Source organism: Mustelus asterias, chromosome 15, assembly GCF_964213995.1.
Source record: "Mustelus asterias chromosome 15, sMusAst1.hap1.1, whole genome shotgun sequence".
In the NCBI taxonomy this organism is placed as follows: Eukaryota; Metazoa; Chordata; class Chondrichthyes; order Carcharhiniformes; family Triakidae; genus Mustelus; species Mustelus asterias.
Genome location: NC_135815.1, coordinates 57,593,307 through 57,617,895, shown reverse-complemented (window position 1 = coordinate 57,617,895; position 24,589 = coordinate 57,593,307). Strand labels below are relative to the sequence as shown.

At 46.0% G+C, this 24,589-nt stretch overlaps 1 protein-coding gene across 1 annotated transcript in view; it reads right to left on the bottom strand.

Moving 5' to 3' along the window:
- LOC144504728 (uncharacterized) overlaps positions 1-24,589 on the bottom strand; it is an 83,993-nt gene that overhangs the window by 30,502 nt on the left and 28,902 nt on the right. The window contains exons 2-3 of the mRNA XM_078230473.1: positions 10,388-10,455; positions 4,527-4,574 (exon numbers count right to left, since the gene is read on the bottom strand). Coding sequence (XP_078086599.1) covers positions 4,527-4,574; positions 10,388-10,455 — 116 coding nt within the window. The remainder of the gene's footprint in view (positions 1-4,526; positions 4,575-10,387; positions 10,456-24,589) is intronic.

Genomic DNA, 24,589 nt, shown 5'->3' with positions numbered 1-24,589 from the left:
GTCTTACTTAAACACCTTTATTGTAAATAAATGTTTTTTCACCACCCACCTGTGACTAATTTGTCTCGAGTATGACTCCTCTTCCATTAATGGTCGCCGGAGGGATGCTTCATGTTGATGTCAGTTGGGGAGGCCCCTCATACTGTGTCCCTGAGAAAAGGAAGGCATTGGTTCCCCAGACCCCACGAGCGATTCCCTCCCGTCCCCCACCCCACTCACCCCAGGGCCTTGTATGGGAGTTTCAGATCCCTTACCCACTACGCAGACGTGGGCCCAGATGCCAGCATGCATCTGGAGCTCAGGTAGGAGTCAGACTAGTTTGCACCAGGGCATCATCATAATGGTGCTTAGTGAGTCATCATCACCCTCCTGCCTGCCAAAAAACTCGCTAACACAGAGTATCCAGGCCCACCACTCTGTTATGACAATGTGCGGGATATAGAAGAAATTGGGGAGGGGGGTTGGGGAGGATGGAAACAACAGGCACAAACCCCTAGCGAGCGAACTGCCTGATGATCAGGGCCTCCCTTGCCGCCCCGTATGCCTCATTTGGGCTGCCAGCCCTCGAGCACTTGGTTGGTGTTCCTCGGCATGCTCTTCCTCATCCTCCTCCTCCTCTTCCTCCTCTTCCTGCTGGTCATCCTCCCCAGCGACGGCCGGCTGGTCAGCCTCCATGTCCTCCTCCTCTTCCAAGAGTAAGTAGTCTCACAACACCAGGTTAACCTGATGAAGGGGCAGTGCTCCGAAAGCTTGCGCTACCAAATAAACCTGTTGGACTTTAACGGTAGCACAGTGGTTAGCACTGCTGCTTCACAGCTCCAGGGTCCCGGGTTCGATTCCTGGCTCGGGTCACTGTCTGTGTGGAGTTTGCACATTCTCCTCGTGTCTGCGTGGGTTTCCTCCGGGTGCTCCGGTTTCCTCCCACAGTCCAAAGATGTGCGGGTTAGGTTGATTGGCCAGGTTAAAAAAAAAAATTGCCCCTTAGAGTCCTGGGATGCGTAGGTTAGAGGGATTAGTGGGTAAAATATGTGGGGGTAGGGCCTGGGTGGGATTGTGGTCGGTGCAGACTCGATGGGCCGAATGGCCTCCTTCTGCACTGTAGGGTTTCTATGATTCTTCTATGTTGTGAGACTACTTACTGTGCCTACCCCAGTCCAATGCCGGCAACTCCACATCATGGCTCCTCCAAGAGGTCACCTCTCTGTCGAGCCAGGTTGCGCAAGGCACAGCACATTGTGTTGGAGGGCCCTGCCAGATCGGTCCAGGCACCAGAATCGCATGTTGAGGAGCCCAATGCACGTCTCCATATTGCGTGGGTGGCTACATGGGCCTCATTATAGCGGGCCTCCTTCTCAGACACAGGCCTCCGCACAGGCATCATCAGTCATGTCCGAAGCGGGTAACCCATATCACCCAGGAGCCAACCTCTCAGCCTGGGCTCTTCGTCGAATGCCTCCAGGATTTCCGAACTCCTGACAATGAAGCTGTCATGCACGCTGCCTGGATGTCTGGCGCAGATGTGCATGATGGTCATATTATGGCCGGACACTAGCTGAACATTCAGGGAGTGGAACCCCTTCCTATTTACAAATCTTTGTAGATTCTGTAGGGGGGCATTGAGGGCGACTTGTGTGCAGTCGATTGCCTCCTGCACATTAGGCATCCCCGCAATGGCTGTGAACCCTGCAGCCCGGGTTTCCTGCTGCGCCTGGACAGGTTGAAGTTGATGAACTGGCCAGCCCGGGCATACAGGGCTTCAGTGACCTGCCTAAGACCGCTCGGGGTCTGGAAAGAACCAGTCGCGTAGAAGTTTAGAGCAGCCGTCAATTTGACAGCCACCAAGAGTGGGTGCAACCACGCTCCCCCCCGCCTCCCCCCCCACCCCCCGCTCCTAGGTGCCAGGTCCTGCAACAGGTTGCACAGGTGTTGCACGGTCTCCTTTCGGAGTCGGAGACATCAGCGGCGCACGATGTCCGACATCTGCTTGAAGGACATTCGTGTACGGAACTGCCGGGGTCTCTGCTCCCTCCTTCTCCTACGCACCCCCCTCTGGGTGAATGGTGGCCACCTCCTGCCTCTGGTGGTCGTCTCCCTCTGGTCCTGGAAGTGATAAGGCCCGGGCCTCCTGTGCCTGCAATTCTTCCTCCTGCTCCTCCTCCTCAGCTCCAGCAGCAACCAAAAGAACAGCTAGGTCTATTGGAAAAAGCCATGTTGTCACAAGGTGTGTGGGTGGCGGTGGGGGAGGGGGTTGGGGGGCGGGGTGGTGGGGAGATGGAAAGGAACACATGTAGAGGTTATGGAATGCTGCTTGCCCCTAGCACGTCAATAGTCACTGTCCATACACCCCAATTCCCCCAGCCACATGCTCCCCACAATCACAGCCCCCCCAGTTCCCCCAGCCACATGCTCCCCACAATCACAGCCCCCCCCAATTCCCCCAGCCACATGCTCCCCACAATCACAGCTCCTTGCAAAGTTGAGAGACTGCAGCAGTGCTATTTGCAAGGGCTTTGTGCACATCCTTCAGCTGGAAGTGAGCTGAGTGCACTATGACCCAGTAGCACCGCAAGACTCGAGGTCAGTTCTGAGAACCGGGTTCGTGCTGCAAGTTGGACATCGGAGACCCTGCTGAGCAACAGTCCCCCCACACACTTGTAGAGCCACCAACAACCCGAGACAGAAAATGGCCGCAACAACAGGACACCCATGAGTAGCAGAGAGCCGTCGGACGCTATGCACTTATCTCCTCACTAACCCTCACTGATGGAGCGCCCAAATCGGACTTTTATTGAGCATGTCTGATTCGTGCCGATTCCCGATTGGCGAACCCGGTGGTAAAGGGGGAAGTGCCGGTAAAGTTGGGCGTCCAACCCATTAATTCAATTTAAATGCATTCAAATACATTTAAATTGCCATCGCGCCCGTTTCAGGCGCAGTCCCGAACGTGGCCATTTTAGGCCCTTGGTAAAGGAGGAATGGGCACGGAGGCAGGCGTGGATCGCGCTACTCGCCTCATGCCCACCTTTATCAAGTTTTCGCGCCCAAAAATGGCCACAACTTGATGGTAAATTCAGTCCCTAAGTGGTGGTGAATTGTGGTGTGGAATGCACCAATAAGACCGGCGCAGATCTCATAGAACATAGAACAGTACAGCACAGAACAGGCCCTTCGGCCCACGATGTCGTGCCGAGCTTTATCTGAAACCAAGATCAAGCTATCCCACTCCCTATCATCCTGGTGTGCTCCATGTGCCTATCCAATAACCGCTTAAATGTTCCTAAAGTGTCTGACTCCACTATCACTACAGGCAGTCCATTCCACACCCCAACCACTCTCTGCGTAAAGAACCTACCTCTGATATCCTTCCTATATCTCCCACCACGAACCCTATAGTTATGCCCCCTTGTAATAGCTCCATCCACCCGAGGAAATAGTCTTTGAACGTTCACTCTATCTATCCCCTTCATCATTTTATAAACCTCTATTAAGTCTCCCCTCAGCCTCCTCCGCTCCAGAGAGAACAGCCCTAGCTCCCTCAACCTTTCCTCATAAGACCTACCCTCCAAACCAGGCAGCATCCTGGTAAATCTCCTCTGCACTCTTTCCAGCGCTTCCACATCCTTCTTATAGTGAGGTGACCAGAACTGCACACAATATTCCAAATGTGGTCTCACCAAGGTCCTGTACAGTTGCAGCATAACCCCACGGCTCTTAAACTTCAACCCCCTGTTAATAAAAGCTAACACACTATAGGCCTTCTTCACAGCTCTATCCACTTGAGTGGCAACCTTTAGAGATCTGTGGATATGGACCCCAAGATCTCTCTGTTCCTCCACAGTCTTCAGAACCCTACCTTTGACCCTGTAATCCACATTTAAATTAGTCCTACCAAAATGAATCACCTCACATTTATCAGGGTTAAACTCCATTTGCCATTTTTCAGCCCAGCTTTGCATCCTATCTATGTCTCTTTGCAGCCTACAACAGCCCTCCACCTCATCCACTACTCCACCAATCTTGGTGTCATCTCTCCTCTTTACTCACCATTAAGACACTTAGAAATTTTTTGGGAGAATTCTGCTCAATGTCTTTGACTTTTTGTTTTAAACCCACAACACCTAACATAGTTAGGGCATTACACTGGGCAAGATCCCTCAATTTGGTACCATCCAGCTGGGATGCTATTCAACCCCCAAATTGTTATTCAATCCCTCTGCTGGTTGCAACAAGAAATCTAAAAAGTACCACTCCCTTTTCCCAGTCCCAATATTTATTCACTAATTCACTATCCAGACTGCCTGTTTCTTGCAGATGGTTTGTACTTCATAAAAGAATAGTCTCCATTTAAACCTTGTTATTTTTGCTTTAAAAGTATATGAAAGAAAAGGTAAAAATTCTTATTTTGTTACATACATAATTAAGAAAAATAATTGCACCTTCAAGCATGAAATTGGAAAGTTTTATTTGCTGTTCATGGTATCAAATTCTCTACATTTATTTTGAAAAGTTTTTAAAATTGGTATTACCTTCAAAACAAGAGTGGTATCTTCTATCCCAAATGAGTTAAAGAGAACCTGTTATTTAAAAACAGACAAGATTCTAATTGGTAATTTCAGCACTAAATAAATGGTAGCACATTCTCAAATAGATTGAGGAGTAAACTTGATAGCCCCCAAAATTGGGTGAGGGGATTTGGATGTAAGATTAGCCCCCAACTGTTCAACATTTGCAATGCAGCACCAACTTTGTGTTATCTGCTCATTACATGAATGCAACATGTGTCACTGAGTGCCTGTGTGCCTCAACAAGGGCGCAAAATCATGTGAAGCTTCAACAGTTAAATCTCTTAAATAGGAGGCATTGTGGCTGGAGCAGGCACTTGAAGTCATTCTACAACTGATTCCATTCTGGGAGATAGAGTATGGCACAGCACAGCCGGAAGTGGATTCCATTGTTTTTAGAAGATGCACTGGAAGTTTTGGTAGAAGAGAGAGAAAGGAGGAGAGATGTGCTCTATCTAAAGGGAGGGGCAAGGAGGCAGTGGGATCAACCAGGTGGGAGTGGTTGTGAAGGTCAATGCCAAGAGTCAAGCCCAAGGACCTGGATGCTGTGCTGCAAGGGGTTCAACGGTGTCACATGAGTGGCCAAGGTTAGTGAATGTGTCTGTGAAAGTCATACATAATGAACTGCACCACTAGCCTCCAACACTACTCAATTCAGACAGCCCCATCACTTACCATCAACAATCTCGATCAATCAGGACTCATGTCTGACACTCATATACTTCAGTACACTTTCACACCCACTTCTCACAAGTTACACACACCAATCAGCTATTCAATTGTGATACCACATCAGTTAAACTGACTGCATGACACTCACTGAAACATCCCTCTCTTTTGCAGGACATGAGAACTGGAAGTAGCAGGAGCTAACCTGTGGGGAGAGGCATGTCTGCATATTCTGACCTCCATGGTGGTAACACTGCTGCTCATTTTTGGAAAGGCCACTGCTGAGGGCATTGCCTGTAGTGACACTGAAACCTTTGGAGAGGAGCTATCAGTATACCTAATGTGTCTCTTCATACCCCCTCATCAGACACTGAACAGGATTTTCCAGACCTTCCCACTAGTAGGACCTTCTGGTCCCAGCCAAAGACAATCATCCGCGATGATTCCCTGTCAGTAGGATGGGCCTGGAAAAACTGCCAAACAGACGGGGGAGTGCAGAAAATTATACCCACTCTCTTCTGATTTACAGACTGCAGAAGGTGTAAGCATACATCTTTTATATGCCCCCACTCTAGCAATGATCTGTGCCAGATATCCAAGAAGTACAAGCTGGTCTGGCACTGCAGGAACAGCCAGAAGAGAATGATGATAGGGACACAGCATCAGAGAGTGATCTCACACTCGCAGTTACCAGCTCAGATATTGACACTGCACATTATTCAGAGGGATGCATAGAAGTGGCATCTGCTGATGGTGAGGCACCAGGCATGAGTTGTCTGCCCTGACAGCAGGGGACAGGATTGAGCAGGTATCAGTGAGCTGGAGGGGAAGCTCACACAAGAGAGCTGCCACAGAGGACTCAGATGAGGACTTTTGATGGCATAGTGTGCAGTGAAAAACATGCCAGAAAGCCTATAGACAATATGAAGGAGCATGGAGGAATCCAGCACCAACTTTTACAGGGCTTTGCACAAATCTGGAGACCATCCTTTGCAGCGTGGAACCAATGGCCAATTCAAACAGAACACATTGAGTACCCAACCACGAGGTAGTGCCTGCTGGTCAATGCCTCAGCTTTCATTACAGCTCAAGCTGAAGGCTGACTGTTGTGATAAAAGCTCAGTTGAAAGTCATGCAAACTCCAATTGCTACAATCCAGTTGGCCAGTTAGGCAAACCAAAGGATAACCGCTGAACGACAAGGACTGTTTGTTGATCACATGGCTGCAGCATTTTCAGTTTTTTGTTCCAATTTCCAGCATCCAGGGTAATTTGCTTTCTTTTTAATTTTTTTACTCCGTCCTTAAAATTGCAAAGCCAATGCTCAGAATGAACCGGGCAAACCCAAATCCATTCCTTGCTTGCTCCAAAAACTCCAAATTCAAAATCCAATTGAATCCAATTCAAGGTCCCCTTGAGAGAGACAAGCAAGATTCAAGCTGACAAGATGAGGCATTGCATCCCATCTTGGGATGCAATGGCTCGGTCAAAGAAGACAGAGGGTAGCAGTGGAAGGGTGCATTTCTGAATGGAGGGCTGTGACAAGTGGCGTTCCTCAGGGATCAGTGTTGGGACCTTTGCTATTTGTAATATATATAAATGATTTGGAGGAAAATGTAACTGGTGTGATTAGTAAGTTTGCGGGCAATACAAAGGTTGGTGGATTTGCAGATAGCGAGGAGGACCATCAGAGGATACAGCAAGATATAAATCGGTTGGAGACTTGGGCGGAGAGATGGCAGATGGAGTTTAATCCAGACAAATGTGAGGTAATGCATTTTGGAAGGTCTAATACAGATAGGAAATCTACAGTAAAGGGCAGAACCCTTAAGAATATTGATAGGCAAAGGGATCTGGGTGTACAGGTACACAGGTCACTGAAAGTGGCAATGCAGGTGGAGAAGGTAGTCAAGAAGGCATACGGCATGCTTGCCTTCATTGGCCGGGACATTGAGTTTAAAAATTGGCAAGTCATGTTGCAGCTTTATAGAATCGTGGTTAGGCCGCACTTGGAATATAGTGTTCAATTCTGGTCGCCACACTACCAGAAAGATGTGGAGGCTTTGGAGAGGGTACAGAAAAGATTTACCAGGATGTTGCCTGGTATGGAGGGCATTAGCGATGAGGAGAGGTTGGAGAAACTTGGTTTGTTCTCACTGGAACGACGGAGATTGAGGGGCGAGCTGATAGAAGTCTACAAGGTTATGAGAGGCATGGACAGGGTGGATAGTCAGAAGCTTTTTCCCAGGGTGGAAGAGTCAATTACTAGGGGGCACAGGTTTAAGGTGCGAGGGGTAAGGTTTAAAGGAGATATACGAGGCAGATGTTTTACACAGAGAGTAGTGGATGCTTGGAACCCGTTGCTGGGGGAGGTAGTGGAAGCGGATACAGTAGTGGCTTTTAAGGGGCATCTTGACAAATACATGAATAGGATGGGAACAGAGGGATATGGTCCCTGGAAAGGTAGGGGGTTTTAGTTAAGTTGGGCAGCATGGTCGGTGCAGACTTGGAGGGCCGAAGGGCCTGTTCCTGTGCTGTAATTTTATTCTTTGTTCTTTTGTTCTTTGGGCTTGATCAGATGCTTGATCTTAGCCAAAAGGTTGGGATATGGCTGTGGGGAGAGTAGAGAAGCTGAGGTAATTATTCACAGAACAGAGAAAATTAAAAGGAGATTTGATAGAGGTAAAATTATTAACAGTTTTGATTGAGTATATAAGGAGAAACTGTTTCCAATGGGTCAATAAACAGAGACTCAGATTAAAAGTAATTAGCAAAAGAACCAGACGGGCCTGGAAGGAAAAACCTTTTGCACAGTAAACTGTAATGATCTGAATGCCTAGAAAGGTGACAGAGGCAAATTTAATAATAACTTTCAATTGGAAATTGAATAAATACTTTAGGGGAAATAATTTGCAGGACTCTGGAAAATGAGCATGCGTTGGGACTGATTGGGCAGCTCTTTCAAGGATTGGCATGAATTTGATGAGCCAGATGGCCTCCTTCAGCGCTTTATTACTCTATGATATTATAATTGTAACATACACATGTGCCCACCTTTCAGCAACAATTCTACAAGATAGCATGCTGGAAGCAAAAATCCAGCTCTTCAGCACAGGAGGGCAGAGATTAATTTCACAATCCCAATGGTTACCTGAACTGAAATTAGTTAATCCACAGTACAGAATTAGGAATCAACCTGGAACATACTACTCTCTGACTGGACCTTTCAACTAAGTCATTGGAAGATCAGATGGTGACTTTTAGATTAATCCAGAAAGTAAAACTACATTTGATGAAATTCCTTTGAAAATTTTCAATTCAAAATTGGTTTAACCAATCATTTTACCAATCTTTTTGTTGGGTGCTTATCAAAATGCTGAATAAATATTGTGCAGCCATCAATGGAATGAAATACAGGTAAGGTACAGCATGGTTGGACATACAGGAATGCTGAAGCTACTCTGCCTCAACAATATGTCTCAATTTCAGAAATTCTTCACATTTTTACACTCATTTGTCATTGTCATTTACAGTTTAAATTTTTTTGTCAACATTCCCAATTTAGTTTTGTTATATTGGGTTGAATTTAATGCAGCCTGTTGTAACAGGAAACATGGCGGCCAGACTCATTTAATTACAGGAGAGGCTCCTGTGTCAATCTCCTGGCAACGGCCAAACCTCCCCTGTCTTAGTCATAAGAACTGACGTGGGATTTGCAGTCACCGGCAGTGGGTTGTCAGTTTGACTCATTAATGAGACAATTAGTGAGCCAAAAAAAAAGGTACGACGGCTACTAACAAAAGATTAGGGCTTATAGATTTTGAACAGGCTCAAGGAATTAAATGGCATACTCCTGTTTCTATGTTCCTAGACAGTCTAATCATGTGAACATTGATATTGTATGCACACAATCTCCACAATGAATGGGGAACCAACATCAGGAATATTATTTTCCTGCGTTAACCTCCTGCTCACATTGAACTTCTTTGCTCCTTTTCTCCCGGTGAGTGGAACAATTAGAACCATGGACATTGGAAGCTACAGGACCTTCTTACCCTACTGAGCTTACCATTGGCCATTGTCTCAGCTGAACAAATTTTTAACTTCTCTCCTACTAAGCCTTTCAATACTCCCTGCTCACTCTCTTAAGGGCTGAATTTTCCCACAAGCTTCTGGAACCTGACATGGGACCATCTGTGGGCCTCAAGCCTTGACAGCAGGTCGGTGACACAAATTTACAGGAGGCAACATACTAATTGGCCGTCTGCGCGTTTGTCCTCCAATTAAGGATTCCGGTCATAAAAGAGACATAAGAGGATCTGCAGGAATGTACTCCGACAGCCCCAGTAGATGAGATAATTGTTGTTCAAGAAGAGGGAATCCAAGAAGCACCTTAAAATAGAGGTGTTTGTGAAGGGTCCAAAATCAATTTAGTAAAACAAGTCCCTGAACCGAGTGGAACCTTCATAACAATGCCTCCAGCCACAATTTAACCTCCTTGAACCATGTAGCTCCCTGAAACTGGTATTTCATTCAGCTTCCAATGGCCCTCTGAGCTCTCGCTTGAGAGGCTGTCTTCAAACTGCGGCCTGGTTCCTGACGCAGCAGGTAGCTTGTGTAATACCAGGAAATTTCCACTAATGTCAGAAGGCCCATGACTGAAGCATTGATTGCAAGTATCCTCCTTGCTTTGAGGGACAGCTAGAGAGAGAGAGAAAGAGAGATTGATTGCCGGCCCTCTTCTGGCTAGTGAGTTCCAACTCCAGGAGTTAGCCATTCCTGGAAAAATCACCCAAAAGAGGGGTCAGGGTTATGGTTACTGCCAACCTCCCCCCACTGCCAGCATCACCCCATCCATCAATCTTGCTTACCTTCTAATTTATTATTCATCCAGGGATGTGCCACATCTTCCCAAACTGGGATCAAGAGCTTACTATGTGGAAAGTGGATCCTTGCACCTCTCTATAATAATGTACTAATTTCCTACAATGATTATTTGATCAAAACGTGCATTCTTTAAAGGAGTGACAAGGATCCTTATATTCACAGAATTTGACATTCCAAATAATTAAATTAACATAACTGGAAAAATATATGCCATCTGCAAATTTACTTCTAACAGTAAAAACTATTCTTAAGCAAATGTTCCAAAAGTACCTGTTTAGCAGTAGCTGTGTCTAGTCCTCGCCCAATGTAGACACCTTTCACAATAGTAACGTCGTCATCTAAAAATGGGTGAACATAGATGGTGATTTTGAGCAACTCAGTTCATAATTAATCTCAACATGTGTAAATATTTTGAACAACTGACATTTTTTTAAAATGTGTGAATCCAAATCATCATCCTGGCACATTTGCAGGCAGGTGGGGCAAGGAGTCGTGATTGAGGGTTTGGTGGACCCGATATTGGGAAGATAGGTGGGAGGGCATTGAGAACCATCCCCTTGCCTTGCTGCTGACTTCCATCCCCTTCCTGTGACCCCCAATCAGCAAAATCCCTTCCCCCATCACTCACTGCGTGCCTCTCAGGACTTGCATCCCTCTTCGGTCTGTGACATCAAGTGGATGCAATATCAGTAATAGCCATCACTTCTCCAATGGTGCTGCTGAGTACAGAAAAGCTATTGGCCTCTGAACTGCCATAATGGGTGAAGCCCATTCACTGCTCTTTACCTTCTTAATTGGCCATTAGTTTTCATTTATTCAGCTCTTTACTTATTGCTCCTAACTATGCATAAGGCACTGGTCTAGCGTTGCAAAACATCGACTGTATGTTCGTTGTCCTTTGTCTTGACTTCGTCCTTGTGATGCCTAGTTTGATCACTTCGTCCTCCTTACTGAAAGACCATTTTGTTCTCTCTTAGCATTTCCTCAATGACAGACATTGATCCCTATTGTAAATAACTTGGCTCAGTCTAATCCCAGTTCCTTCCCCTCAGGGACACTTTATTCTCTTTTACTATTACCAATAGCATATAATAGGATGCATCATCATCCTCACTAAATTTTTTTTAAAGTTTATTTATTAGTCACAAGTAGGCTTACATTAACACCACAATTAAGTTACTGTGAAAATCCCCTAGTCGCCACATTGCGGCGCCTGTTCTGGTACACTGAGGGAGAATTTAGCATGGCCAATGCACCTAACCAGCCCATCTTTTGGACTGTGGGAGGAAACTGGACCACCCGGAAGAAACCCACACAGACACAGGGAAAATGTACAAACTCCACACAGACAGTTACCCAAGACTCGAATCGAACCCGGCTCTCTGGCGCTGTGAGACAACAGTGCTAACCACCGTGCTGCCCTCTAACTTGCCCTAACTCTGAAATACTGCTATTGGAATAGATAGTCAGTTTCACACTAGTTTTGCGGAAGTGAATGTGATTTAACAGTTTCTTGTATTGGCTTTACACAATAACAGACCCAGTAGCAACTGTATCAACAATTAAAGAGAGTTGTGAATCTCTGACTTTCTTTTCTACTCTGGGTGCTGGAATTCAGTCCCATTACTTTCATCTTCCATGTACTGTTTGTCTTTGCTCTAGGACAGCATGTAACACCTAATCTTCCTGCCTGATATCAACTTTTCTTTTCCGATCTATAATGTGTAGTCAAGGATTTGCAAACTCCTGAACTCGCTTTAGATTTACCAAAGCCTCGTTGTGGTGCATGGCTGTAATTTGAAGCGTTATCACAAACTGGAGCATTAATGTTTCTTCTACTTTTGCATGCTGTCTAGATATGATTGACTTTCGCACAGGCAAAGCACCTTGACTGGAAATGGAGGCATTCAAATGATGCCAGGTTACCATGGCAATGGTAGCATCTAAATTCCTAACTCTGGGGGTAGAATTTACCACGCCACCGCCACAGATCTCGTGGGTGGCATAAGCGGCCCACCATTGGCCAGTAATAGGAACTTCTGGTTCCACCGTTGTCAACAGGTTTCCTGTTAAATGCACCCCTTGCCACTGTAAAACCGGTGGTGGGGGTGTGCCATTGGCAGGACCAGAAGATCCCACCGGCGCGAAGGGCGGAAAATTCCAGTGTGGGACTGTGAACCTGGCTGCTGTGGTCTGGATCTTGCTGAAATCCAATGGACTTCCCCGGCCTGGAAAAGAACTCCCTTGCAATTTCTGTAATTTCCATGGTAGTGACCTCAACGTAGGCCTCCTTTCATGTGAGTTTATTGCCTTTTCTCAAAAGTGGGCCAGGATTTTAGTGTCTTTCGGCCTCCAAAAAATGTGAATTTCAATGAATTCAACTTGCAGTGCAATCTCATTCTTTGTCCTGTCATCACTGAGTGTCCAGAATCCCTTTAATATCACAGTGATCCCCAGTACTGGTGTCTAGCAGACATCATTGGTTAGACACCACCTCAAAAGCATCTGGCCCTATCATAGTGTGGAAAATATTTCCTTTGGGGAGGATTTTCTTGTCTTGTTGTTCGGGGGTGAGAATGGTAAAGCATCATGTCAGAGTCCCAAAATGGCTATAATGCTGGTGGGATTTCCCCAATCGATTGGCCCCCCCTCATCAATGACATAAAGGGAGTCCCAATTTTAAAAGTCGAGATCCCAATTTGCATCAATTTAGATATCATTATCAGGCCTTCACCTCTGATAGTCCCCCCAAGTTAAATTCTTCATTTACATCAATGAATCACGACAGGTCCCCCACAATGTGCAACTGGCAAGCAGAACCTACTCGAAATGCACAAGTGAGTACAGCACCCAGGGGGGGAAAAGGCCATGCCTGCCCAGTACGCTGGCAGTGTCCTGGCACTGCTTGGGCATTGTCCAGATACTGCCTCTTGACACTGCCCAGTGTTAGGAGGCAGTGCCAAGGAACAGTGCACAGACAGTGCCAAGGGGCAGTGCCAGAGGTGTGTTCTATCAGCGGGATATTGCATGGGGGATGGGGGGTAAAGTTTCATAGTACTGCTGTGGGGAGGGTGAGGTTGCTTCCATGGGGGAAATGCTGGAGAGGGAGTTCCATAGTACTGCTGTGGGGAGGGTGAGGTTGCTTCCATGGGGGAAATGCTGGAGAGGGAGTTCCATAGTACTGCTGTGGGGAGGGTGAGGTTGCTTCCATGGGGGAAATGCTGGAGAGGGAGTTCCATGGTGGCAGAGGGGAGTTGCCGGGGAGGGGGTGTTTCAATCTGCATTGTTTTTCATCCAAGTACCCCATCTTTTAAAATGGGTAGATCTATATATGATCCCCCATGGCTTTCGTGGCCATCATAACACCCCTCCCCACTGAGGTCCACGTCTCTCCAAGCACCCCCACTGTAAGGAGGTCATTGCTTGGCACTTGGTTGGAGGTCCAAAGGTGGGGCATGGTCAGGCAGTGTAAAGCGAACAAGGGACCTTCTTGTCCAAAGGGAGCTTGGCAGGGTTACCAATGAGGGTTCCTCGTCAGTTTCCACTTCAACCCAGAGGCCCATTTTTTCAGCCTCCTTTCTGAGTCCATGCCATCATTGTCTGAAGGGGCCCATGTGGAGTCAGCTTCAAGCTGAAGAGTGGCACTAGCAGCGGTCTTCTCCACGGCTGGAGGCAGGGGCTGCTTGGGCAGGGTCTCCCTGGTTCTGAGATGGTCCCAGTGCTTCTTTAGTATTTTACTCTGAAATACGATATTGGTCCCGATTTCTCCAGAATGATTCCAGGAACCAATCTGGGACCATCCCTGAAGTTCCTCATGTGAACTAGATCACCTGTTGCAAAAGTTCTTTCTGTCCTTGCAGAATTGTTATTTCTTTTTTTGTTTTTCCTGTTGGGACTCCAACCTCCCTGCCAAGTTTGGGTACAGCAGGCTCAATCTGTGGATAAAGCTATCATCCCATTAACAGATCCACTGGAGTAACATCCGGTGTGGTGTGCAATCTGGTCCTGTAATCAAACAAAAATCATACCAGTTTAGTCTCCATGGCTGTCACCGGTTGTTTCTTCATTCTATTTTTGAAGGTTTGAACTGCCTGCTCTGTCTGTCCATTTGATGACAGGTAATAAGGTGCTGTTCAGTTTTGTTGGATACCATTGGAGAGCACAATGTTCTGGAAATCACTGCGAGTAAAGGCTGTACCATTAGGACTTCCGGTATTCCATGCATACTGAAGCTTTGCGTAGTTTCTCGATCATAGCCCGAGAAGTCGTGAAGCTCATGCGGTGCACCTCCAACCATTTGGTGTCCAAGCTTTAATGTGCCTTGCTGACACTGGCAAGGTCTCCAAAAAGTTTAGAGTCATCACAACCTCTTCCAATGTTGGCAAAGGAGCCAGGCTTGTGGGCAATGGAGGCAACTCAGTGCATCAGCATTAGCTATCCAGGTTCCAGGGCCATGTTCCAGAAGATATTCATAGGCAGCCAATAACAAGGCCCAGCATTGTGTCTGAGCAGAGGAAATGGAGGGAATTGCCTGGTACTCTTTGAAGAGGTCCAATAAGAGCCTTTGGTCTATAAAAAACTACTAACTTATTAAAATGTAGACACACTGATAGAGCTTCTTCACACCAAATACGATCACCAACCCTTCCTTCTCAATTTGAGAATACCTTTGGTCCACATCTGAAAGGGTCCTGAGGCATACGCGATAGGCTTTTCCACCCTCTGTTTACAGCAATGCGACAGTAGTCATAGAAATCATAGAAACCCTACAGTACAGAAAGAGGCCATTCGGCCCATCGAGTCTGCACCGACCACAATCCCACCCAGGCCCTACCCCCATATCCCTACATATTTACCCACTAATCCCTCCAACCTACGCATCTCAGGACACTAAGGGCAATTTTTAGCATAGCCAATCAACCTAACCCGCACATCTTTGGACTGTGGGAGGAAACCGGAGCACCCGGAGGAAACCCACGCAGACACGAGGAGAATGTGCAAACTCCACACAGACAGTGACCCAAGCCGGGAATTGAACCCAGGTCCCAGGAGCTGTGAAGCAGCAGTGCTAACCACTGTGCTACCGTGCCGCCCGTGCCGTGCACCAACCCTGTACGGGGAAGCATCACAAGTTAACATAAGTTCTTTCTTAGGGTCGAATTGGGCCAGTATGTTAGATGACTGTAACTGGCATTTAACTTTAGAAAAAGCTTCTGCCTGCTGAGCTTCCCAGGACCATCTCTGATATTTTCGGAGTATAGCGTGCAAGTGGGCCAGCATGGAAGTCAAATTTCAGATAAATATTCCATAATAGTTGACTAGTTCGAGAAAGGTTTTTAACTCTGTGATGTTCCTTGGGGTTGATACTTCCTTCCTGGACTTTACCTTGTCCTCTACTGGATGTAATACCTTAGCACATACTCGGAAGCCAAAATACATTACTTTGGAAAATGCATTTCTCCCTCTTCAAACAAACCCCTGCTCTGGAAAATTGCTGCAAGACTTCTCCTATGTTGGCCAAGTATTCCTGTTCTGAAACCCCCATGACCAAGACATCATCTAAGTATACGGATACGTGCGGTAGCCCTTGAAGAATATTCCCCATAAATAGAAGGTGGCACAAGATGGTGAGACCCCAAATGGCAAACGGGTATACTCGTAGACTCTCTTATGTGTCACTTACTTCCGGGAGGACTTGTACAATTCAAGCTGAAGATAGGTGTGACTCATGTCCAACTTGGAGAATGCCTTGCCACCTGTTAACTTAGTGTACAAATCTTTGATTTGTGGCATGGAGTATGTATTGAGGTTGAAGACCCAATTGACTAGGGGAGAAAAAAACCAGAGGGCATGGGTTAAGGGTGAAAGGAGAAAAGTTTAAAGGGAACATTAGGGGGGGCTTCTTCACGCAGAGAGTGGTGGGAGTGTGGAATGAGCTGCCGGATAAAGTGGTAAATGCGGGGTCACTTTTAACATTTAAGAAAAACTTGGACGGGTTCATGGATGAGAGGGGTGTGGAGGGATATGGTCCAAGTGCAGGTCAGTGGGACTAGGCATAAAATGGTTCGGCACAGACAAGAAGGGCCAAAAGGCCTGTTTCTGAGCTGTAATTTTCTATGGTTCTATGGTTCTATGGACTGTTAGTTTGTAGTCCCCACAAAGACAAATGGATTCGTTGGACTTAAGATCAGGGACTATGGGCACGGTCCATTCTGCAAATTGCACAGGCCTTATTTTACCCAAGCTTTCAAGGCGCTGTGTGTTCAGTTTCCACCTTCTCCAGCATGGAATAAGAGACTGGTCTGGCACTAAAGTACTTAGGTGTAGCTTCAGGGTCAACATAGATCTTGGCCTTGGCTCCTTTTATTTTTCCCAGGTCCTCTTGAAAAACTCCAGGGTATCTACTAATAACTTCATATAGTCCCCCCACTCCTAGCCCAAAGATTTCCAACCTGTTCAGTCAGATATGCTGGAGCCAATCCCTCCCCAATGATTGGAGGGGGGGAGTCTGTAAATTATTGGGGCCATCACGGTGTCTTTTATTTGTAAACGTTCCCCCATGTAGGTGGCTAGTCTGGCCTTCGTATTTTCCAACATCAGGTGTTGAAAGCCAGATTGGAAGTGCTCACTCAATGAGGCAGCTCATACCCCAAGAAGCCCATGAGTAGATCTATTGATGATCCCCCGTGGCCTTTATGGCCATCATAACAAGTGCCATTTTTTCAATTACATACTGTGCTGACTCACTGTGTACCTGAACAAAGTGAACCTGAACAGAGCAATGTTTCAAATTGCTCAATCTTCCAAAATATCAACCCTAGAAGCTCAAAAAAAGTCACAATATTTTTCAATCCTCAACTTCTCAAATAAAATGTAAAAACTTATTTTGTATCCTCATTGTCATCTTTCTGTTGTGTGCTTCATGGAGTTAAACTCATCGGGCAGGATTTTCTGGCTGTACTCGCCCCAAGACTGGAAAATCCCGCCCGAGGTCGATGGACCTTTGCATGGTCTGTCCCCATCGCACCACCCCCTCCCCCACCCGCTATGATTCCCGTGTTGGGTGGGATAGGAAAATTCTGCCCATCACGTGGATTCACATCAGGCAGCCATTATTGAACAACTTTATTTATACCTCCCCAACAGAGAGGACAATATAAGAAATGCTCAGCTCTTACAATGGATTCCAACATGGGTGTAATGTAGTGTAGTGAACAGCTGTCACAGGCATAACATGACATCAATCAGAATGCAATGTTCATTTGGCACCAGTAGTGCCATCTTGGAGGTCAATGCTCCAGCTAATGTTCTATCTTAACCTCCCACAAAAAGAAATTTAGAAATGAAATCATTCAATATTGCATACAAACTGCAACTAATCCCTTGTGCATTCTCTAACAAATGATTTAAATTGCCTGGGCTACTGTTCCTATTCAGTGTTACCGCAGTGGCTGCAGCATGGTTGGTGGAAGGCTGATGACCTTCATTGCAAATGGCTGCAGAAATACCAACACCATTGTCTCAGAAACCAGGAGACAATCTCTGAAAAATCTAGAGATTTGCCCATGAGTTGCAATTCTTTTCAACTATAAACTAATATAGAATGACAGTTAATTTATAAACCATATTAGCGGCTTATTTAATATCTAACAAATCAGAGTTCTTTTATTGCCTTGTTAGCATGTAACAACGCCTAATTTCAGGGGCAGCATCCTATGTCCTAGGGCAGCTAAAGAACATCCAATGCGAGATTGACTTAAATCATTTTTCAGGTCTCCAGCGTGGCTGCCTAACATAGGAATTTGGTCCCATATTTAGACTATGAGGCGTGGGGTGTGGGGGGGGGGTGGGGGGGGGGGGGGGGTGGGTGGGTGGAGGCTCTAATACTATTGAGGCAGGGGGTCTAAAACCTGATCCCTTAAACCAAATAGGATGCTGAAACCACAGGCCTGTTCCCACCAATGTGTGCCTTTCTTGGAAGGTTCAGCTCAGTTTCTCCCCTTCACAGGGATCTCCCTCCAGTGGGGGCTTATGTGAGTCTCTTAGAAGGTTCAGTGGGTTCCTTCCCCCACCACCTAATCAACCCTCATCTCCCACTCTCCCCCAACCCTGGTGCCCTCCAATGTACATAGAAACTAGAAGCAGGAGTAGACCATTCGGCCCTTCGAGCCTGCTCCGCCATTCATTTTGATCATGGCTGATCATCGAATTCAATATCCTGATCCCCCTTCCCCCAATATCCCTTGATCCCTTTAGTCCCTGGCGCTATATCTAATTTCTTCTTGAAATCAGACAACATTTTGGCCTCAACTACTTTCTGTGATAGTGAATTCCACACATTCCCCACCCTCTGGGTGAAGAAATTTCTCCTCACCTCAGTTCTGAAAGGTTTACCCCTTATCCTTAAACCATGACCCCTAGTTCTGGACTCCCCCACCATTGGGAACATTCTTTCTGAATCTACCCTGTCTAACACTGTTAGAATTTTATAAGTTTCTACGAGATCCCCTGTAAGGGGATTTTCTCGGGACATCCCTCTGGGAGGTCTTGTATTCAGCTGCTCTCAGCTAACACAAAGACTTGCGAAAGACAGTATACAGTTAAAGACATTCTTTATTTGACCAACATGTATTGGGAGACAGATAAGTCAGAGGATCCCAACTTTTCTCTGACATTACATCACATGAGCACAACAGATATACATTTCTGAAGATTCGATCCTCCTGCCCAACCTGTCATCTAAGCTGGATGGTCCAATTACATTAATACACTATATTTACTTTGGCCAATAGCATTCTATCTTCTAGCAGAATCATGAATTAATTGGTCAACCGAATCCAGATGTTCTTCCCCCTGTTGCCTAGTAACCTTACCTACGCAAATTTGGTAGGTTCAAGGGTTGCTCCGAACACATGCAGTCCTGGGAACGAAAAGAGAGTAATCTTTCTCATCTGTTCTTTGTCCCCTTATCAGTGGAGGCTGAATACGTCTATTCATTGCTGCTAGAAGCTGAACCCTTCTATTCATTGCAAAAACCTTGGTAGCTTGTAGCTGCCAGGCCTGTCCCTTATAATAGGGTATATGCTCGATGCTTCGTTGTTCCAAAAGAATGCGGTCTGTCTATTTAAACCTATTCCCCATTATGCCGAGGGGATAAATTGATTGCTGGCCAAAACTCACAAGAAAATATAAAAATACAGTTTAAATCTATAATACTTTATTCAAAAATGGGCGGGCTTCTCCAGCCACGCTCGCCTCAAAACTGGAGAATCACACCTGAGGTTCATGGACCTTTGCATGGTCCGCCCCCTTCCCCCCACCCACTTCAATTCCCATAGTGGGCGCGACGGGAGAATTCCAGCCTATATATGTGCTTAAACAGATAATACCTTTGTATAATATATAAGTGAGGCACATTGTGATACCTTTGATATATATAGCGGACGCTGTGGTCCCTATTTTAAACTAATCTACTTTGTTTTAATAGTCTTCAAAAAGCAGGGGTTTCTGTATCCCCTGCTACATCCCCTCTCACTCTTCCAAACCCCAGTAAATATAATACTGACTTAGTCTCTCTACTGCCTGTTGTACCTGCGTGCCTACTTTCAACGACTGATGCACGAGGACACCATGAGGCTTGGCCAAGAGCAGAAACATCTAATAGAATTCCAAGATACCTGCTCCCTGGAGAAACATTGTTTGATTGACAGTTTAGACTCTCTGATCTCTGCATTCAATTTCATGTTTGTTTACATAAGCGGTTTCAATTTTTTGTGATTTTGGTTTTTGAAACATCAAAGGGCAAAGACAATTGACACTTTTAATAGCTTGTCCAGTCTCTTTTTTAAGTATAAAGGAAAGTGATCAAAGGATTACCTTTTTACAAAGCTTTATTTTTATATATAGCACTTTACTCTGTGCCATTCATTGGTTCTAGGAAGTGTTCATGGATCAATGGGTATGGAAGTGCCAGAGCTTGGCATTGGGGACACAAGTGGCGTGATTTTCCGGCCGCACTCGCCCCAAAGCTGCAAAGTCCTGCCCGAGGTCAATGGACCTTTGCATGGTCTGTGTTCTGTCCACTGCGATTCCCGTGGCGGGTGGGATGGGAAAATTCTGCCCAAGGTATTTGATGGAGTGAGTTGATGAGGTGGCATGCATGGGGAATGTTTGGAGAGTGAAGGAGTTGTAAGTCTCATGGCACTAAAGCAGCCCTTTCAAACAGCCCTCCTCTGCTTTTGACAGCTCCTCCCCACTTTTTCTCTCCTCGCTTAACAATGAAGATCCTGATTTAACAAGTATTTTCTCCCAAGGTGGGCGAGCTGAGCCAAGAATTTTCTGGCTCTCCCTACCTGAAAATCAAGGCCTTTGTCTCCACAAGGGCTGAATGATAGTCACTACTACCAATATTGCCAATGCGTCTGCTTCAGGTAGATTGGTGACAGTGAGGTCATGTGTGTTTTTCCCTCTTGTTGGGTTCTCTTACCATGTGCCACACACCCAGTCTGACAATTACGTTAGTTAGGGACTCGGTTTGTAAAGGTAAAGTCGCCATAGTCCCAGATGACTATAGGCTGTTCTCTCCTTTGAGGGAGAGTTTACTGGTGGTGATTTAACCTGAAGATCAGCACACAAATAGTGTATCGGTCACCTCCCTCATGCACTTGCGTGCAACGGACTGAAAGATGCCACAGAGGTCTCCCAAGCTGCCCTGGAATGAGCATTAGTATAAAAGTTCAGGGCCACAGGCAATGGGTGACCTCCCATCTCATGCAGCACCAACTCCTGCATGACCTGGCACAGGTAGTCCACTGCCCCTTGGGACAGATGCAGTCATCTCTAACACTGGATCTCTGTCATCTCTAGGTATGTTGTTCTCTTCCAGTAAACCCGTGCCTAGTAGTGTCTTCTCTGAGCCACCTCCATGTGTAATCCAGCCTCCGGTAACTCAGCAGGTCTTGCCACCTCCTCCTCTGCAAGGTGCTGGTCCTGTCCATGTGCAGCTGTATGTTAATGTCCTCTCTCCTGTTCCAATGTGATCAAAAGAACAGCCAACTCCACTGGCTCCATCATCCACACACTCCAAGAACTAAAAGGGAGGGAACAGATCTGTGAACAATGATCCCTGTCAAAGCTCTGACCCATTGCTCTATCAAGACATGGGACATCCCAGATTTCCCCAGATTTGTGCCTTTTCAATAAGCTTCACTCCCTTATTCTCTAACACAATGGCCATGTCCCCACACAAGCCTCTCCCAATTATGTGTGACAGATGGGCATCGACCTTGGATAGCCTGAATGGTCCATAGAATCCCTCCAAGGGTGAGGACTGAGGGCACGAGAGGACATTGACTTGACCTGTGTGCTGACTTGCCAGGGGATTGAAACACTGCCACAACACTTCTTGTTGTTGGCTGTCTGCTGAGCTCTGAAACTTTGCCCATTGTATTGGGGGCTAAACCTGTGTCAATGCTTGAGGGCTCAGCGAAGGGTTAATTTGTGGGCTCCAATCAGAGGCAGTCTCATGCATTACAATATTGATTTAGTGGGCAGAATTGACTTGTCAAGAATTCATTCCCATTATTAGGGAAGTGGCTTCCTCTTGTGACAGACAAGGTTCACTTGATTAATTTCAAGTCTTAAAATTGCACTCAACTTCATCCTTAACTTTGACCTTCATTCCCCCAGCTTTCATGGGTTGCAAGTCATTGAAGCCTTCCATCCTGAATAGTCAGCTACCCATGATAACATGTCTGATGTTCTGGATCCAGGACCATTGGCAGTGACCTTCCACATTCCTCATGCCCTACAACCGTCCCTTGCAGCCTGACGGTGGGGAGAATAACTTTCACTGGCTTCTTCATTCCCCGTGTGTCAAAGTCCTCTTGCCCTCATGGAGTGAATCACCACCCTATGTCAGAATCTGCACACTGCCTATGCAGCCTGGCATCTCACTGGTTCCCACCCTGGGACCTCACAATCACCCCCTGTACTAAACCAGTGGATTTCTCCACTCTCACCCACTTCCAGCTGCTACTTCAGAAAGGCTACCCCTCCAAGTAATCATCACTTAGACAGCAGCAAAGGGTCCAAGAAGCGTAAAGTTTCTTGGGACCCCTCCAAGCAGCAGATCCCTTGGAGCCCTAAAGCACCACGATAATGAAGGCCAAGGCCTGCAAGCAGCAAAGCCTCCCTCCCACAACTGCCTAGACCGTATTCAAAGACGATGAAAGTGCCTGTAAGTGGCTCGCTGATTGTATGATAAATATATTTAAATGATGTTCCTAACCTTTCTGAGTGGGAACCCTGTGAATTGGGCAATGGACGTGGAAAATCAGGAAACAAGATTCTTGTCGATTTCGGATCCCCATCGCCGTTTTTGCTGGCAGTTAACACAGGTTCAAAATTTCACCTCATTTTTGATCTCTATAAATTTTCCACTTCTGCCTGCCAAGGACCGAAAAATTCCAGCCCTTGAATTTACCATGTATAAATTGGCTCAATGTGTTTGCTGATAAAGCAATACTTCAAAGTAATGAATTGAATGTTGTGTGTAATATTTTTCTTTAATAATTTAGTTTATTCTATATTTTCTGTTTTGTTGTTTCAGAAGGGACTGTTTTCACACTGCAGAATCATAGAATCATAGAATCCTACAGTGCAGAAGGGAGCCATTCAGCCCATCGTGTCTGCAACGAACACAATCCCACCCGCCCGTAACCCCTCATATTTACCCTGCTAATCCCCTTGACACTAGGGTCAATTTAGCATGGCCAATCAACCTCACCCACACATCTTTGGGCTGTAGGAGGAAACCGGAGCACCCAGAGGAAATCTACACAGAGACGGGGAGAATGTGCAAACTCCACATTGAACGCAGGTCCCCGGTGCTGTGAGGCAGCAGTGCTAACCACTGTGCCACCGTGTCGCCCAACATTCCCTACAACAGTCTGCAGGGCCTGTAACAGCATTGCACGTGTACATGACCTTTTTTGTAGGAACAAGAAAGGCAGGCTGATGTACCTCAGGTGTTATAAATGCATTTACCTATTATATACTTCCATAAAGCCAGCAATTACTCATGCAAACAGTCCCACCTGTGTTTGCTGCCTCCTAACAACAAGAGGATGTCATATAGCAATGGCATTACTTCCAGACTGAAGATAAAACAGTTTTATTTATTAACCCATGGAGTACAAGAAATAAATTCAATTCATTGCATACTCAAATACTCATTAGAGAGTAGAACATGGAGATTATTACATGGAGGTGGTTGAATGCTGGTCATGATTAAGAGTTAAATATTTTAAGTTACAAGATCTTTAGAATGGAAAGAGCATTGGAGCAGGGATAGTCTTATTGTTTAAAGACACACATGATCACAACATTAGTAAGAAAGGGTTTAAGTAAAAGATGACATAGGTAAAAGAAAACAATCAGCAGACACAATGGTTAAAATGGGGATTAAACAAGGATTAACAACTGTAATTGGAGCTATTTACAACACTGATGTGACAAGCATGAGAAGGGAGGTGGTCAATGCAGGACTGAGGGTGCTGTATCTAAATGCATGCAGTATACGGAACAAGACAAGTGAGCTTGTTGCAAACATTGAAATTGGCCGGTACGATGTTGTGGGCAACACAGAGACGTGGCTGCAAGGGGATCAGGGCTGGGGTCTAAATATCCAAGGATATGTGTCCTATTGAAAGAACAGGCAGATGGGCAAAGGGGGTGGGCTTGCATTGTTAGTAAGGAATGAAGTTAAATCGATAGCAAGAAGCGATATAGGATCAGAACGCATAGAATCTGTGTGGGAAGAGTTGAGGAATTGCAAAGGTAAAAAGACCCTGATGAAGTTATGTACAGGCCCCCTAGCAGTAGTCAGGATGTGGGGCAGAAAATAAATCAGGAGATAGAAAAGACATATAAAAAAGGCAATTTTACAATAATTATGGGGGACTTCATATGCAGGTGTGCTGGGAAAATCAGGTAGGTTGTGGATCCCAAGAAAATAAATTTGTGGAATGTCTAAGAGATGGGTTTTTTGGAGCAGCTTGTGACAGAGCCTACTAGGGAACAGGCAATTCTGGATTTGGTGATATGTAATGAGGCAGACTTGATTAGGGAACTTAAGGTGAAGGAACTCTTAGGGAACATTAACCACAATATGATATAATTTACCCTGCAGTTTGAGAGGGAGAAGCTAGAATCACATAGAAATCATAGAATCATAGAAACCCTACAGTGCAGAAAGAGGCCATTTGGCCCATCGAGTCTGCACCGACCACAATCCCACCCAGGCCCTACCCCCATATCCCTACATATTTTACCCACTAATCCCTCTAACGTACGCATCTCAGGACTCTAAGGGGCAATTTTAGCGTGGCCAATCAACCTAACCCGCACATCTTTGGACTGTGGGAGGAAACCGGAGCACCCGGAGGAAACCCACGCAGACACGAGGAGAAT